We start from the raw sequence: 18631 nt of genomic DNA on the forward strand, positions 1-18631 counted from the left end.
TATCTCCTAGGGAGCCTGGRCAGACAACACTTTACCTGTTTATTAGTTTATAGAGTAAATATTAAGGAGGAGGATTCAAACGAAATACTTTTGAGTGTTTTTCTTTCTTTTAAAGAAATGTAGCAGTTTTGTCTTATCTGCAAGACTGTCCTTTTATTTTTCAACTTCCTGTTCGTTAGGAATTCAGATATAGTTATCCATGATTTGATTTATATGTAAGAAAGTGAACTTAAATGAGGAAAACACTCTGKTTTTGAAGGAGAATTATGAACATAGAATTAGGAATTCTAATTCCCAGAATCAGGAAAGAAGGGGTTTATTTGCTTATTTTAGAATTGAAGTTGACTTTATTTTGTACCCGTAGGTGAGTCAGTTCATCTTTCAGTTTAATAATTCTGGTAATGTCTACTCACTGTTTTCAGAGTAGTAGTTTGTCTCAATGTTACTAATGCCCTTTCAAAAGAAATAGCAGATAGTTTTAGGATTACTGTTATCAAAAATATTAGTTTATTATTTATATGGAAAAAAAAAAAACCTTTCAAAATCAGTTGTCATCATCAGTTAAGTTACTCCAGGTCTTATGAAGTGATAGTCACCTCGAGTAAACTCTTGCTTTTAATCCCTGCTCTAATGCACAATGTGATCTAAGCAGCCGCACCCAGCTGGACTGTMGACAAATTCCTGTTCTTATCTCAGGCCCAGTAGAAGTCTTATGTAATTAAACAACATTGTGACAAGGGTCTTATCTCAGGGCATTAACTTCTTCTTTCCTTGGCAAGGATGTAAGTGAATTGGATCAAATTGGAAAGCTGTCCTGGCGTTGCTCGGGGTCCATTAGTTCCTTCAGAGTTTGACCTTTTCATTGCAAATAAAATCGTCCCAATGAGATCTCTTACTGAGTTGAGAGTATTCTTGAGGCTGCAAAAGAAATGACTCCTCAAGGCTGCCTCAAGAATTGTCTGCTGTACAAGTGATTTCGTAACCACTTTAGTAACTCTCTTGGCTCTTGAGAGTTTATGTCTCTGCACAAGACRGTTAAGAATAGCTAATGCTATCAGGCTCTTGCCAGAAGCCTAGACTAGCTCTAGGTTGTGTAACTCTAACTCGATTGGCACTGTTTTGATTTCCTTTTTTTTTCTTTTCAGCATAGATTGCACCTGCTAGCTATGCCTACGTAATTGGTTTGACCTCATGAGAGATGAGAGTCGCCTCATTAATTTCAGTGCGTTGTTTTATTTTGGAGAACAATGCAAAGTGCAGCAGGATTTTGTTGCTGATCAGTTGGCAATCTGCTGAATGCGCTTTTACAATAGAGCTGGATAATTCAGATGACTGAGATAAAAAAAAAAAAAAAAAARAAAGAAAAAGAAAAGCAATTAGGCATTTTTATCTACTCCCTGGGGGCTTCTGAGGGGTTGTGCTCTGCTATCTCATCCCCAGGATTCCTCCAGCTTTAAATATTCCCACCAAAGAACTGTTATCTCCTCATTTGAAAGACTATTTGACAGACGCCTAACAGCTCTGACTCTTAAGTAGTTTTTTCTCTGTTTGTTCCAATCTGATTTTTTTTTTTAATTACGGGCTCACTTCCAGGTGAGAAGAAAGAAGGGAAAGATGTGGATCTCTAAGTATGGAGATGATGACAGCAGCAAGAGCAAAAAAGAAAGTTGTAGAACCAATCAGGGAAGCAGCACATTCAGAATGCTGTAATCCTCTTTTCTCGTCTTGCTTTTAGACTAAAAAGAAAAAAAACAGTCTTATTTTGCTCCTGAACTGTAATTTAACATGCACTGTTATGAGTGACACAACTTTATTCCATAATACAGCTGTGATCACAGTTTACCCGCAGAAGAAAAGACCCTGACTGATGCCATTAGCTGGGGACATTATTAAGGCAACAACCTGCGGTGTGGGATGAAGTACGGAAGAGCGTGGGATTAGCGAGGTGCACTGCATTAAACCCGGCAGGGATTAAGTCAGACAAAAGCACTAGAACTTTAAGCGGAGAGGCAAAACAGCACATCAAAGGGACCCGAGCGATGGCGAAACACAGAACGGGGAGCTTTCTCGTATTTTAATTCTTTGGCCTCCAATAAAATTGCAAAGGGATCTTCAAGGGAAAGTGAGAGAGTCAGATACCAGACCCAGGAGCTCATGTTCCATGGGGAAGGAGTGTGCGGAGCGGAGCGCAGCGCTGGGCTGCTCCTCCCGTGCCTAGGGGTGCTTGAGCCATGAGACTTTYCCCAGTCCTTTTGTGGCTTTTCCCAGGCTTTTCCCATCCCCATCCAGGACGGGGAGAGACGCAGAGGGCACGGCCTGGCCGGGCAGGATGAACATGGGGGTCCCGGGCGGCCGGAGCCCCCCTCAATCCAGCCCTGCAGGGGGCTGTGGGCACCGGGGCGGCTCAGGGGGCTGCCAGGGCTGTGGGGCGCTCCTCCCAGCGGGATCCATGGGGTGCCGGGGAGATCCTCCGAGCTGTGGGGCACTGAGGGAGCCCTGAGGGACACGAGGCGCTGGGAGGGACAGTCCCTTTGGCCGCGGGACAACGAGGGCGCCCTTGAAGCCGTGGGGGCTGAGGGGGCCCCGGGGCGCTGCGGGACCCCGAGGCCGGCCGGGCCGCAGCGCGGCCGTTCCCGCCGCTGCCCTTAACCCGGCGGCGGAAGCGGCGGCCGCCCAATGGGCTGGAGCTGCGCGGCGGCGGCGCCGGGGCCGTCACTTCCTGGGCCCGCAGCCGGCGGCAGCGAGGCGGGCAGCCGCGCCGGGCCGGGCCCGCAGCCTGCGCCCGCCGCCACCAACATGCCCTTTGACTTCAGGAGGTGAGTGCGGCCCGGCCCGGCCCGGCGCGGGTCTGCCGTGCCCCATCCCGGCCCGGCCCGGCCCGGCGGCGCGGGGCGCTGCGGCCCGCGCGGAGCCGCCGCTGCAGGCGGGGGCCGGTCCCGTCATGAGGAGGCCGCTCCTGGCGCTGGGGTCTCTGCGTCCCCGCGGGGCGACGAGCCGCGTGGGCGGCCTGCGGCGACGCTGCCAGCCGCAGGTTCAACCCGAGCCCTGGAGTTACAGGAGTAACAATAATAATAATGATAATAATAAATAGGGCATTTGGGGGCGTCAAGAGCCACAGTTGTTGGCTGGTGGTTCTTGCGTGGGCCCTCACGAGCCATTGCCCTCCTTTGAGGGGGCTGGGGAACAGTAACGTCACCYCTCTTTGGTTGTTTCTCCCAAGTGAAAGTTGTGTTTTCTGTTTTTACTGTAATTCTAAACCCGGCCTCTCGTTCACACAGGCTGACAGGGTCTCGTTTGGGATCCGTGGGCCGCTGCTGAGCATGGAGGTAGCTGCTCCTGAATGGAAGGACTTGCTGAGGCTGGGAGCAGCGTCTGCTGGATCGTGTGGGATCCAGGGCCTGGTTCTGCCCTTGTGTAAAACTGGCTAGGAACAAAAAAATCTCAGTTTGGGAGGTGTTTTTGCCAGCTGCAGATCCTGCTGCCATCTACTTTCACACTCATATGCAAACCGTAAGGGCGCTGCCACGCTGCAGCAGGAAACAAAATGCGTTTCAGTGGCTTCGAAAATGTCCTTTTTTTGTCAGGTCTCAAATCTCAATCTCTGAATGTGGAAACACGGGCTCACAAAGTGGTTATCTTAAGATAACTAACCAGTGCCTCACCTGCGAGTGGAACAGAGGCCTTAAGGAAAAGCTGAGTTACAGTTTGCATTAATGAAAAGCATAGAGATATCGGTTCAGATCTGCATTTTAAAGATTCATAGTTGCAAGTAACCTCTTTGTTATCAGATTGGAAAGTTAGAATAGGTATTTCAGAGCACTCTCTCTTATAATGTGAACTTAATTAAGTTCAACTTTTCTCCAAAGAAATGAAATTTCAGAGGTGTGAAGTTAGTAGTTTGAATCAGGATATAGTATTTTTCATCATGTAAAATGCAACAATTTTATTTCAAAKATTTGAACTTGATGTTCTTGTTGTCAGATAGTTTTGCTCCCTGGCTTTAGCCAGTGTTTATTAGACTAATGTATCATTAAAGAGTTGAATGGTTAGGCACTTAAATTGGCCTTATATATCTTCTATAGCCCAAAACTTACAGCTACCAAATGGAAGAGTATTGGAGTCTTCTGGAATTCTTGAGGCCTCATACTTCACATGTCCTTGTTGCTAATTCATCCACCGAAATCCCTGTTGTCTTCAGCTGCTATCGTTAGGCACTTGGGAAGGCAAATACTTGTTTTGCTGTATTCTCCCCTCAATTAAGCTTTTATTTTTGACGCTMGAGTGGTATATTCTTAACAGCTAGCACTTGCTGTGGAGATGAGGATGGCATGGTTGAGTAGACCAGCCAGAAGGCTGGGACTCTTGAGCACTCTTTCCACACAGAATAGCTCTAGGAAGAATAGGTGGCCATAGTCCCATCTGGAGAGAACAGAGGCACAGGTGACAAGTAAAGAAGGTAGTTTGTGGGGGTAAAAAGAAAATCAGTATTCTTCATCAACTAAAGCTCAAAGTTATTTCTGACCATTTGACTAAATCTCTTTCCTATCTCCTAGACTTGTGGGTTCAAATTTGACGAGACTGAAGGACCCAAAATGCTTGAACATGCCTCTCACCTGTTTCTTAGAAGCTCTCTCCTTGGAAGTTGTCTGTTTGTACTGTGTTTTTTTTCTCTAGAACTTGTGTTTTCTTTGCTTATCAGTGGTTCCTTTTTCTAGACTAAATGCATTTAATTTTTTTTTAAAAAAAGAATGGCTTCCTGTAATCTAAAATGAATAAACAATTGTACTGTCCTAAGTATCTTTAGTTTTAATAATACTTAGTACTTGTAGTGCTTTTCGTTTTTGCGAGCATTTCATACACACTAATCTCTACAATCCTGTTGTGATGTTGGTAAGCAATTAAGTATTTAGTTTCCTAGTGGGAATGTTGGGTACAAGGTCTGCTCGAGGTGTGAYGCGAGACACCTGCCCTTCTGCAGAGCTGCTAAATCAGTTTGTATTTACTGTTTATTGTCCTGTGAACTTTCTTATTTTAAGACATATTTGGCCACAAGAGAGCTATAGATTTCTGCCTCTTGCCTCTCCCCTTGGTTTGTTACAGTTTTTGTCAGCAAAGCAGTGCTGGATCTTGTTGATTGGGGATTTTCAGGTGTGCAGCTGGAGCTGAAGGGTATTTCCCCCTCAGACCTTTGCTGCTCAGTGTCACCAGTGTATTTACAGCTTCTGTGGGTGTTAAAATCCTAATTAGATTAACCTGTAAGCCTGGGTCATCTGGAACAGGAGAGCCCAAAGGTTTCTTGAACATTGAGAGGCTTAACTTCAACAGTGAGCAACAGCACTGAAATTTAATTACTCTGTTTTTTGACTTCTGCAGTTCTGAAAATAGGAGAGTGCCCGTGCGCTGCAAATGGACGTGGTAGAAACTTTGCTGCTCTTGAGCCATCTGTCTATTTGCATGAGATGGCTTTGGAGAGCAACTGCTGAAACTCGTGAACTATTTTGGTATCGTTGGCTGATTAGACCGAGGAAAAACAAAATTAGACAGGTCTGTAATCAAGTTTTTGTTCTAATTGTGGGCAATTCTCAGTTGCGCCCTGACTGCTTCAGGGCATAGATTCATATGATGAGTCTTCATTATTATATTTAACTGAGCAGTTCAGAACTTATTTAATTAAGCAGTTTTTTCAGGSTTTTCTTCCTTCTTGATAACCTCAATGAATTATTGTTATTACCCTCTGTTACGCATGGATTTTGGAGGCCGTGGGAAGGGAGCAAGGCTTACAGGGGATTTGGAGGTAAATGCCGACTTAGGTCGGAAGTCCTTATTCCATCTCCATTGCAGTCAGGACAGTGGGACTCTGTTCACCTGGTTCTGGCACATCTGTAATAAATGATACCTTTTACATAGATGTTCTGATTCAAATCTGAAAAAACTCATGTCTGGAGAGGCAGGCAGGTCTTTGGTCCCTGTTTGTCTCTTCTAAATTGACTTGTCCAGTCTTAACCAAAGCTGACATGCTCTTGATGTTGTTGCTGTCAGGAGAGGCAGTGCGGGTGCGTGCGAATGCCTTTGGTTTAACCTAGGCTTTGGGCTGGCTAATAGGCCAACTGCTACTGGGGGTGTCCGGCCTGGTACAGTTGGGAAACTGGCAGTTCAGAGAGGTTCAGCGACGTCTGCTTTTCCTGCTTGGATTCTCTACCAGCTTAGTAAGGTCAAGCCGGTAGGTTGTGGGCGATTAGGAGTCTTAAAGAGAAAAATCTTTTCCAAACTAAGCACCTTTTTGGACAGCAGTTTCTCATTCACTTGTGGATCTAATGAAAATAGCTTTGTTTTAGTCTTTGAGCTTAAGCAGAGAGGGAGCCAAGCTCACTTCAATCATTTTCCTTTTTGACAAGTTTATGAGGGTCATGACTTAAAATCCTTCCCTGACCCTGCAGTTCTTGCTTTGCTCCTCTGGGAGCTCTTCAGCTTGTGTGTGAACGTTTGCCAGTTGTTAAGCGGAGATGGTGACTAAATGATGCTTTGGCACTGCCCAATAAATAGCAAATGTCAGTGGAAAAGTACRTATTTGCCGAGGACTTTAATTTGGACTCTCTTTGTGAAGTCTCCAGCAGCTCTGCGTTTCTCATGAGACTGCGATATGCCGGCCCCGTCCGCCCGTTTGTTCTCTCTCAGCATGTTTGACCTGCTGCATTAACACACAGCAGTTCATTTGGCAAAATTATTTACTCGACTTGCGTTGCAAATGAGCTCGTGGTGCCTCTTATGTGGAGCATAGATGCTGTTGATGGCTGCTGGGAAGTGGTGTTGGCTGAAGCCRTGGGAGGACGAGAGAAGAGCAAACAGGCAAGGGCAGCCCGGGCAGTTTGGTCTGATGAGATGAGTTGGGCCTCCGTGTTTGTGTGTGACGATGTCACAGCAAGACACCTCGCATGTGCCCTCTGCTAGGTTGTCTGTGGTCACACTGACTTCCACAAGTTTTGATGCTTGCACAACAGTTTTGCTCAGAAGTCCTAAATCCTGGATGTGATTTAGTTGAAAGTTGTTACTTTATGACCCAACCTAAGTATTTATAATTAATGACTGCARCTTTGTTGCGTGCTGGTTAGATAGTTGCTGCTTTGCCCTTGGCAGACACCTGTTCTCTCTATTAGGTACAAAATCAGAGCAGAGCACGGGGCTGGTAGCTGTGCGAGCACGTTGTCCGACTGAGCTGCGGTGGTGTCTGCAGCGTGTTCCACTTCGCCTTGTGCAATGCCCTGGTAAACAGCGTGCCGCGTGGGATTGCCGCTCTCTTATGTAATTGCCACCACTGCTTTTGGTGCCAGGCAGGGCCATGACTAGCCCTGCTTCAACAATAGCCCTTTGAGGGCACCTGAAAAATTATTCTGCATCACAGCAGTCAGATGGGCGTGCAGGGCTGGATAGAATGGGTCTGTTTATGCCACAAATCAATGATTACATGTAGCATATATGCATGTCAATATTTTTTCCTAATTCTCCCTCATTCCTTATTTCTCTTAAAATATAKCTGTAGTGTGAAACTTCTTTTCTGAGCACATAGAGCAGAATTAAGGTCTGGCTTCATAAGAAAGTTTTGCTCTTTCCTTCTTGACCTTATCTGTCTCACCCTGCTGTCTTGTTGGTACCACACACGCTTTCTATGTGGCATCATAGTTTGGTGCTGTGCAAATAACTGAATTGCACAGTAAGGAAGGAGCTGAAATGCTACTGTGAGTATGGAGTGAGAAGCGGAGGAAGTTCTTGAGCATGCATCCTGGTGTGTGTGTAGGTTTGCCTGTGTATTTTTTAGGTAGGCACTTCAAAAAGTGGACTTGGGGAGGAATGAATGGACTTGCAGTATAAGACAAGAGAGTGGAATAGCAACAATGGAAGAGAGAGCAGAGGTTTACCTGTTTGGTGTGGAGAAATGTTTTTATTGTGCAGTGGAGTATGAATGGCATTGTGTGCTTTTTGCATAAACCTTAWGAAGCTGGAGATATTTTCTACATCGCTTTTATTTTTATGTATATATATATATTTATTCTTTGGCCTCCCTATTCCTTTGCAGGAGGTYCCGTTTGTTCTTGCTGTTTTGGGAAATCTCTTAGAACAGAGATTTCTCTTAGAGCATTATCTCAGATGATGAATTTGTGCATTGTGCAGCTGGGACACAAACCTTTCAGAAAGCAGCTTCCCCAAATGAAAGTTATGAGTTAGTCTGATTCTAAAGTAACTTTCCAGGAAGGTGTTTTGAGGGGTTCTGCAGCACAGGGCTGCAGCAACAGTGTTAATGTTTTGTGGTTTCTGGAAGCTTTGGAGAAAAACTATGTGGAAAATCTTGCCTGAGGCTATCTGGCATCCCTTTTATTCCCACAGAGGTATCCTGGTTTTGCTTTAAGTTCTGTGTAGGTGATCTCTTGGGAATTACTCTGTTAGAGATTTGTTATCATTTCTGCTGGAGATCCGGACTTTGCAGTTGTGGAGAGGACAAGAGGGATGTGTTGGGGGACACTGGGGCCTGAGAGCAGCAGCACTGGCAGAGTCTGGASCCAGCAGGAGCCTTGTGTGGAGGAGATGGCAGGAGGCAAAGAAACAGAGTTGGTAGGTCTAGAATTGGGGAAATTCAGGGCTGAGGGCTCCTGCCGGAGGGACTGGTGAGGGACGGGGTGGAAGCAGCGAGCGGAGGTGCTGGGGTGCGCTGGGGAGCTGCAGGGAGCAGCAATCCCTGGGCCTAGGCAGGGTCAGGGCATCCGAGTAGGGCTGTGGTTTACGTAAAGCGTTCAAGCATCTGGGTGATTTAATTGCTCTTGGGTGCAGCTGTGCTGGATTCTGTTGCCTCTCCTCTTTCTCCATCCTCTCCCCATCTCCAAAATACGGAGATCAGGAATACTGCTCAGAAGCAAATCTCTCACTTTCAGAGCCGTGAAGGGCTGGGCCCCTTTAAATACCAGTCCCATTACTTGAACATTTTTTCTTCATGACACTTTTCTCCTGTTTGGATGAAGCGCAGTGTAGTTTGTTCRCTTTATTAAAAATACATTTCTATCCTTCATTTTGACACCTGCCTCACTTCGCAAAGTGAAATAAAATGCTTATTGGCAAGAATCCACTATTCGGTATATGAAATTGTAAATACTTTCCTCTTCCTAATTACCTTTGAAATATGTTTGTGCCTAACACTTTATTTTAAAAGGAGGGGGAAAACAAAACAATTGCATGGCATCCCGTCTTCCATTTTGCAGCAGCAACTGAAATAGCATGTCCTTTTGGCATATTTCAGAAATAGCTCTGTGTTCCTGGCTGATAGAGAAYGAGCTTCTCATGCACTGGAAGAGTAGGACAACAAAATTTAGAGCTTGTTTGATAAAAAGGAGTCATCCTGGATGGTGTGGAGGCTGGTAGACCATGAAGAAGAAAACCAGCTCCTTGGAAAGAAATGGGTGTAATTAGCATCTACTCATCTTTTTGTGACTTGTTTTCTTTAAGCTTTGTGGGGACTCATAGTCTTTTGTGCTAGAAGTTAATGGTTTTGCTCTTCTTTTATATCAAATCCTTCAGTACAAGCCTGATGACCAGGTGACATAACGCCACAGAAGCTGCTGAGCAGCAGCAGGCTCCTTCGGCCCCTTTCCCTAAATGTCCAGTTACCCAAGGGCTGAATTATATAATGAATGACAGTCCTCATTGCTTGTTCTCAGTGCTCCTCCTTGTTTCAGAAACTTCCTCTCTTAGTTTCATTATGTTCTTGGAACTGGAATTAAGAGGGAGGAGCTGGCTGGCAAGGAAGCTTATTCCCGTGTTTCACTTCTGGGCCTAAAAGTGCAGGGAGTCAGAGGGTCAGAGGAAAGAAAAAGCTATTGGCAGAGCWTGAAACAGTGACATGTTAGAGGGAAATGTCAGGCAGGCATGAATTGAAAATCCCAGTCCCCATCTCCTTGCAATACAGATAAGCTAGTTTAAAACTGCATTAACTTCTTTGTCCTTGTCCTTTTCCTATCAGATCTTGCTTAGAGGGGTTTGGGAATAACAGTTTTCAATGAAATTTTGAAGCTTTAAGAAATCACCTGTTAAAAGTGGACTCTGCAGTGTGTGTGTTAATACCCAATTGTGTGTAAATGGAGACTGGCTGATTGCTTAATGGTGTTTGGGTATTATCTGCTGTTGCGCAGGTGTTTACCTTACCAAATGTGTTAATAACCGGTTGGTATTTGTAAGTATCGGTTTATTAGTCCTACTTTGAATCTATATTTGCATCTTGAACTTAACATTCAGGGCCAAGCTTTGATAGTTGCATATTCTGTGTTTACTTTCCATGTGTAAACTCACATTAACAGGATCCACTTATTTTACCTTCCACATGCTTCAAAGGTTGGGTCCTGCTTTAAAACTCCCTTCCTCATCAAGATAGTTCTGCACACGCACTCTAGGCACAACCCTGTCATTGAACCAGGACTCAGCTCCTGCCATACACGTCTCATTTGTTTTCATGAACCCCTTTTCCTGGGGCTTTCCTTGTAGGAACCTTCAAAGAAGACTTTGGTCAGCGATGGAGCAATGTAGACTTCAACGATTCAAAGCGGGCAAGCGCCATCAGGTGCGAAATGAAGAAGCTGAGGAAGAAAGATGTCATTGACTGGCACAGAAATCACACAGTGAGTCAGTGCTGGGAGCGAAACAGAATTCAGGTCTGTTGGCTCCCCCTTTGGCACCGCATCCCTGGGCTCACAGTGTGTCTCTGTCCCAGAAACTGTCCTGAGCTGCTCTCGGCACATTATGTTCTCATCTGCCGTCAGACAGGAAACATAGAAATTTCATTTAAACCAAGAATTGACAATTGCAAAATGAAGCAGTTGGAGTCAGTAGGTCCTGCTTTGTTTCCCTCCCACCAATTTCCTCTCATTGTTTCTCACTCTATAAAACAGGGAGGAAAGATTTCACCTACTTTGTTGGAGGAATAATTATTTTTTAGCTTTGATGCATTATGTAAGAGGTAAGTGTTCTTCCAGGGTGTTAGAGCAGGCACTTGCCTTCCGATGGGAGGAAAAGCAGTGTACTCTAAAGAAAAGATCTCATTCTGAATTCTTGAAGAAAGAAAGGGGAAAATGAATGCTTCCAAAAGGTGCTAAAGGTATTTGGATAAGACATTTGTCGGTTGCTTGTGGAATATGCTCTAGAGCGAATTTACGGGTGTTGAGAAATTCCTGCTTGACAGATCTGTAGAACAAGATCCCATATGATATCCAGGACAGGTACATCAGGAAGCTGTTGCTTTTTTGAAGTCAGTAAGAGAAGTTTTCCTTAAAAAGACACTCTGTTCTTGAAGTTTTCCCAGTTAAAACAAAAATAATCAGAGAGAGAGTAGTAGTTCTGACCAGAATTTTATTCCCCAAATCTGGTTGCTTAGCTTTAGTGTTCCCTGTTCCTAAGAGAAACAGACCCTCTCATATCATGACATTATTTTGGAGGTTTTCTTCCTTCATCTCTTCCCTTTTCTCCTAAAGGAAATTCTGGATAGTCTAGAGGCTGGGAACAGCATTTTCTTCCTCTGGGCTATGCCTCACTTACTCTGTTTTATCAATGCACTTTGGCTTTACTCCTTGAGTCTCTCCATGCAGCACTTCAGATAGATTCCCCCTTGTTTAGGAGTCTTCAGTGTCCAGACTCAGAGAATCGTATCTTCTCTCGAGCTGATACTTTCTTAATGGCGAGATTTGCTCTAAGCTGCTGTTCAGCCCAGTTGTGATTTTTTTAGCATCTCTCAGACACCTGGACTATCCAGTCCTGCCTGCAGAAGCTGCACRGAGTCTCCTTGGGTGTCAGCAGGGCAGCCGTGTGCTCCGTCCTCTCCTCTCTCCCAGGAGTTCTGTTAATGTCCAGCCCATCTCTGGGCCACCAGTCACTGTGTCTTGTCCCACTTGTTTCTTTATCATCCTTGTCCCAGAAACTGCCCTTTGTGCAGGACCATCCTCATACTGTTTGATTATTTCACATGTTCTCTCTTATGCACCTGGAATGGGGTAATTGGTCTTTCAGGCTGTCTCTGCAAGCCCTAAGAGTCAGCCTGCTGCTACCCTGTTAAATAAAATCAAATTAACAAGTGAAGAGAATAACTTCTTTTTTCTCCCTGATCTTGGTCACCTTAGTACTGGATATTGTTTTAAGAACTGTGAACGAAAACAGCTTTCCCTCTGAAAGTTCAAACAGATGACTGGGATTTTATTTGTATTTTTAAAACTAGATGGTCGTTTATTAATTGAGAGCACAATGTGTGCAAACCTGACTCAGCTGCACTGTTTGTTCTACCTTTCGCATTTCACTCGGCTTGAACAATCACATTGAAAAGTAAATTGCTGTTCTTAGGTTTGTCCATTATGCGAAAGTAACAGCTTTGCTTTTAAAGATAGTATTGTGCGTGTCTAATGTGCTTCGTGCAAAAGAACAAAGCCATGAAGACGTGCTGCGAGATGGAGGTACCTATGTGTGTGTTTGGTGAAGGGACAGTGTCAGGTTTATTTGGAACTAACCGTCCTCTGGAGAGGCTAAGGCTGCCTCGGTGACTGACTGCCCGTGCTCCTGCGGGGCCGCTCTGGCTGTTCACAGCTCACAGGCTGCTGGGGCAGCCCTGGGGACAAGGCAGGGATGGACTGTCCCAAGTCATTGTGTCAGAGCAGTGACCCAGGGGAACAGAGCAACTGCTGCTGCTGCCATTAAACAATGTGGTTTTTTTTAAGCTCTTATCCTTTTCTTTTTTTCACACTTGCTCTCCTAATACCACTATAGGATTTTCTGTATATTTCCCTATTTTTTCATATTTATTTCCTAGTACCTTTTAATCTCTCTGTCTCTCAGGCCTGTCTCAATGAAAGAAACACTGAGATTTGAAGATCTGGGGCATGAATTTCTTTCCTTCTCAGTGGCAATAGTTACAGCCTGAGAATCCATTTTACTTCCTAGCCCTGATGTGGAAAACAGGGAGGTGGAAGCGGGATGCACTTGGGGGGTGTTTCAATGAGCACTCCCATAGCCTGGCGCACCAACCCCGCTGCTTCGGGCAGCTTTCAGAGCCCTTCTGTGAGCAGGGAACCCACAGCAGCCCTGGCTGTTGACCACACAAGTTGTCTCTTACACGTGATGTATTTCTGACTGTTGTGCCTTGCCTGGGTGAGGGATGTGTCTCACCAAGCTGTAAATGCAGCAGCAGTTGCACACAGCACAGCGTGCCTTAGGTGGGAAGGTTGCTCTAGAAATACCCTGGGACTAAAGGAAGGGTTTGCTCCTTATGCCATTAGCCTGTAGCCTCACTGATATTTTTCTGACAACATCTCTTCCTAGCTTGACTTCCATTCCATAATGCACATGGAGGACAGCAGGCAGGCCGTCCTTCTTGCTGTTTTTTCCCTCCTGCCTCAGTTAGCAAGATTTTGGCAGGGACAGAAAAAAGCTTCTGAGAGAAACGCAAGGACTGAATTGTGATCTTGCTTCTGTAACACCAACCTCTGCTAAAACTTTCTTGGAGAGAGAAAATAGAGTCTATTCGCACTTTTTTTTTCTTAATGTTACATGGACTTCATCCAGCTTATATTTGTGATGACCAAGTTTCTTTCTGCTTCGCATGTCCAACTTATAAATAGTATAGCGTTTTATGCAAAGTGGATTGCTGGAGTCTGTTATAAGTGGCATCTTGGTTAAGAATCTTAATAGCAACAAGTAGTTAATGACTCATAGTCCATGACCTCTGCTGGCTCTCACGGTGCCTCTTCCCAAGGTGGTGGATAGCAATAATTGGGGGAAAATAAGTTGTGGGGCAGCCTGTGCTATGAACCAGTCAGTCTGTGAGGCTGCTGTTGCAGCTCCCTTCATGTGCATGTGAATGTGTTGCCTAAAGTAGGATTGAGAGGAGAATTGCTCATTTTTCTCTCCCTACTTTATCCCCACCTTGATTTCATAAACTACTAATGCAGCTCATGAAATGGCAAGGTTAAAAATAGGTAAAACTGCACAAGTCTCATGGGAAGGAGGAGATTGTCCCCGTGCATCACATCTATAGCTCCTATGGGGGACCAGGCAGAAGTGGCTGAACCAGCCATCTCTGCCCCCTGAATCATGCCTGTAATAGGCCAGTCAAACAGCGTTTGAAGAGGCAGATAGGTAACAATAAAGGGTAGAACAAGAGTGTGCAGAATGACAAATCCCAAGGTTATGGCTCTGTCTCTAAGGTAAATTAATGCTCCTCTAAGTTAAAGATGATTTTTCTTCTGTGACAGCTAAATAGAAATTGTTAGTTGTCTCTATTCACCGGTGCCTACATGGAGCAATTAAAGAGGCTGCATGGAGTGATTAAAGAGCATGGTGTTATTCAGAAGGATGTAGCCTAAAATGAATTTGTTTTTAAGAGTCTAAATGGTAGCTGCTCACGAGGAAGAGAAGGCACGAGGTGCTTCCTAACCTGTTATCAGCCAGAGCTGCCTGAGTGTGACTGTCACCAAAGATAACACGAATGCTGGTGTAGGTTTGGCTGCCAAGGGCTGTGAGTGTCTGCTCCTAGGAATGCACTGTGCTGCAGTCAACTAAAATAAATATGAAAAGTTGTTTATATATATATATATATTTTGAGGGGGAGGGGAAGTAATGGGTGTTGAAGGGTTTATTGCTGGACTCCATTATCTTAAAGGTCTTTTCCAATCATAATGATTCTATGATTCTCCTACCTATCTGGAAGGAAAAGGAAAGTTTAATCAACAAATGACCTAATTGATTTCACTGTGACATGAAACATCTTTTTTTCCCCCCAAAGAATGAGATTCCTAAAACTCAATGTAACTGATCTGCATGTTCTACTTGAACACGGCAAGCACAGTGAGTAACGGTAGGAATTCTCCCTTCTGCTTTAGAACTGCTACGTACCGAGCAGTATGTCCAGTGCTTGCAGCGTGGAAGAGGTGTCGCTGCTTGCTGGGAATGAAGGATCCTTTTCCAGCACTGGGTCTGCAACACGCAGCACGCTGGGGTGCAAACTGCCTCTGCAGACTTCGTCTTGTTCAGTTGCTGAAGCTTAATCTTTATAGTATTTTCAGAGACAAACAAAAACAAAACAAAAATTTTCAGTTCTTTGGTTAACTTTACAGAAAAAAAAGTTCACTATTAAATATGCTGCATGTGCAAGTCACTGGGAGTAGACTTGTTTGTAAGAGGAGCAAATTGGTTTAGTAGGACTTGTTCAGTAGGACTTGTTCTTTATTTGAACAGGCCTCTAAGCTGCTGATGTGTAGGGAGATTGAGGTATTTTTTTTCAGTGTGCACTGGACTGGGTGCTGAGAATGAGTAATGTCACCAGGAATTAGTGACCTCAGCTTCAAACTGAAAAAGAGGTGCCTCTTGTAAAAGCTGGTTAACACGGGAGGTGGGGAATTGAGTGTTATTTCAACACCCACATTCTTCTACGTGAATCACAGCCATGGACCCTTATTGCTAAGACAAGCTGACATGATGTATTTGTGCTGTCATTGACCTGCCCAAGGTGGCATATCAGCCCCGATTCCACTTTTCAAATGATTTTTGACATCAGAAATGTAATTTGCTGTAATTGAATGATCATATTCTCTAGGTGCCTTGCTCCTTCTGTACGTKCTATAGAGCTACCCGCTGGAGGGTCAGTGTGCTTCAGAGAGGGGCCTAATGCTTCAGTATTCTGTTCTTGGGARTAATAGAGTCTGCTTAAAGAACAAAAAAGTTTCTTACCCTTTTGTAAGCATTAAAGCTACATTTCTGAATAATTTGAAGAGAAGAAAGGGTGGWAAAATAACCTTTTAGCAGATGTCAGCATTGTTGACCACTTTAAAGGCTAAGTTCTGCTCTGTGACCAGGCACCATGTGTGAGTATGTTGCACTTCTCCTGGGTTAACTTGGAATATACAGCCCGAGAGTTAGAACCTGCTTGCCCCTGCACAGAGCAGACCGTGCCCGAGGCCCGTGGGCAGGTTCCGCTGCCGCCCGCCCGCCGCGGGGAGGTCTCGGCGCGATGAAGCGGCTGCTCTGACCAGCCAGGGCTGCAGGGAGGTTGATGAGCTGCTCTGCTGGGCTCTCAAAGCCCTGGCTTAACCTTCTCTAACGCCTTGCCCCCTGCTTTCCTCCCTCCTCCTGTGCCAGGGAGGGCTCTGCGTGCTCCSTGTTCCTATGTGCAGGTAATGAAGGAGGGCTTTGTGCCGGCTGCGTTCAGGTTCACGTGTGGGCCTGTCCGCACGCTGGTGGYTTGCATTTCGGGAATGCCAAGATGTGGCTGGGCAAAACGGCTTCTCTCAAAGTGCCCTATAGTCTCCTGGGGTGTTTCTCTACAAGAATTAGATGCGTGTGGATCTTCTCCAAATGAGAAACTTTTCAAGTTAGATTAAATGTGAGCAAACCCCTAGTACCCTAAAAAATCAACTTGCCTTCTTTTTTTTCTCCTCATCTTACAAGGGATTTCCTACAGCAGGTAGCAGTAGAATGTCTTTGAAATGCTTCATCTGTTTATCTAACGTGCTGTGATAAGCTACCTCCATTTCCATACATTGAAATTATTCCACTAGTCTCCTGTGACATGTTATGGAATCTCTGAATTTTTTCTAACGGTTTCACACTCATGTACATAATAAGTGGAAACTCAGTAGCAAGTGGAAAACTAAACTCTAGAGGATACGTTCCCAAGGGTGAGGATCCCGTCAATGTTGTCATCTTAGGTGTAGAGGCCCCCTCGTGCCAGTGGCGAGTCCTGTTGGCATAACCAGGTGCCAGACAGGGAAGAGGATCCTTCCTTCCTAAGAGAGGAGCAGTTTCCTGGAGGAGTTACTGATGTACAGGCTGCCGTGGGGGTTTGACTGAGCTCCAGAACCTACAGTGATTCCTGTGGCCGTGGGGTGGACTCGTCCTTCAGGCTCCAGGGGTGTCAGACAGGATTTATCTCTTCGGGGAGGTAGTAACTCGTCAGTTAAATAAGATATTTAGTACTTCACTGCCGGAAATATTTCTGAGAAATRCTGGTACTTGAAACTCTAGGTGCTTTTGCAGCGTGCCCTGGCAGGAAGCGCTGCCTGTGTTGAGGGGTGACCTCGTGTTTGGGCAGACATTGTCTGCCCTCCTCGTCACCCGTGTTGCACTGGCTATCAGATAGATTTGAGAGGAAAGTCAGGAATCACCCCAAGGCTGATGATGTCAACTTGCTCCGTTCGGTTGGGTTTGACCTCGCGCTGCCTCTGCTCAGTCAGCCTCGCGCATAATTGTTGGTGGCTGCCCCRTTCAGACGAGTGCCACTGCACCTGGCTGGGCCTGGGGAGCACCTCAGCCCTTTCTGAGGCTCTGAGAATCTGAAAAGTGCACGGGAAGGACATATATCTCTGTAGAAAGAACGTTTGAAAAGCAACAGCCCAGCTTAGCCTGGATGTAGTTTGGATTTGCAGTGTGGGAGTCTGTCTGCTAGTTAATAACACTTGAAATAAGGCCTCCTTATGCTTGACTCCACTGAGTCATGCCAGCCTGCAATTTCAGCATGTCATCCACCCGTGCAACTGCAAGAAGATGAGACGAAACATGTAATTTCTGTGTGTCTGAGAGCTATTGCACCCCTGTCCACGAGACAGCTGTGCTTCTGCCTCAGACCTTGCTGAATGTTTTGTAACGTTGGTGAATTCTCTGCTTGAGCTTTTTTAAGAACCATCCTAGTGCTGCTGCCCTTCAAAATGTCGTCTGACGAGTCGGTTGACATTTCAGTCAAGAAGGTGAGTTTCTGGTTATGTCCTTTCAATGCTGGATGTGAAGAAGAGTGTTGTAGCAGTCCCTGATGGTAGTTACGAATGTTGGTCCCAATGAAAGTTAGATTTTTAAACAACCTTCTTTTTTCTTTATTTTCCTCTCTCCCCTCTCCTTCCTTGGTTACAACCRGGCTCTTCCTGGAGGGAAGAGACAGCAGATACACTAGATGTGTCTAGAATTTGCTTTGTTTTATTTATGACAGCCTGTTTCTATCTTTAGCTTGGTATTCTAGTATTCCAAGGTCCAGCCCTCCCTCAACAAGGATACACGTGATCTAAAGGAAGAGCTTTCCTATTGAAAAGCGTGTTGTTCTCACCCTCCAACTATGTCGGTTGGTTTGACTCAAAGATATTACTTTTCCTTACAAGCCTTTTCTTCCTCTACTCAGAAGAGCAGTTTCCAAAAGCTAAGTATAATAAATAACATGCCAGTCATCCTATGGAAACTGCCCATGTGCCTGCTTTCTAAGTGCAAAGCAATGTGGCTCTCTGTGAAAGTGGAAAACTGCTGCAAATAGTGCAAGTGAAGAGAGCTCATTGAGCAATTGCTGTGAAATAGTGAACATGCTGTAAATCTGCCCCCTCATTTACCTCATGGTCMTTTAGGGTATGACTACAAGAATACTAAAGTGGGCATTTTCAGTGTAACACACTGTGCCTCACTGTTGTTATGAGCTGGCTGGTATTAATTTCCTTTCTGAACATCCAGCCTTGCTCCGGTGTTAGTAATATCTTCCACCGCTTTAAATGTGCCAGGATCAGAGATCTGCAAAGCAGYTTGTAGGACACAGGGCCCAAGGTTCCTCTCTGCTCCTGGAGCAGGGAGATTCTTCCAAGGGATCAAT

The 18631-nt window shown here is 45.2% G+C and overlaps 1 protein-coding gene across 1 annotated transcript in view; it reads left to right on the forward strand.

The window, feature by feature from the left end:
- The first annotated feature begins 2723 nt into the window (after positions 1-2723).
- Positions 2724-18631, forward strand: part of ERGIC1 (endoplasmic reticulum-golgi intermediate compartment 1) — a 52837-nt gene continuing 36929 nt past the window's right edge. Inside the window, exon 1 of the mRNA XM_026047443.1 lies at positions 2724-2816. Within this exon, the coding sequence (XP_025903228.1) occupies positions 2797-2816 (20 nt within the window). The 5' untranslated portion in view covers positions 2724-2796. The remainder of the gene's footprint in view (positions 2817-18631) is intronic.

This window comes from Nothoprocta perdicaria, unplaced genomic scaffold (assembly GCF_003342845.1).
Source record: "Nothoprocta perdicaria isolate Ctin4 unplaced genomic scaffold, notPer1 scaffold_5, whole genome shotgun sequence".
Classification (NCBI taxonomy): domain Eukaryota; kingdom Metazoa; phylum Chordata; class Aves; order Tinamiformes; family Tinamidae; genus Nothoprocta; species Nothoprocta perdicaria.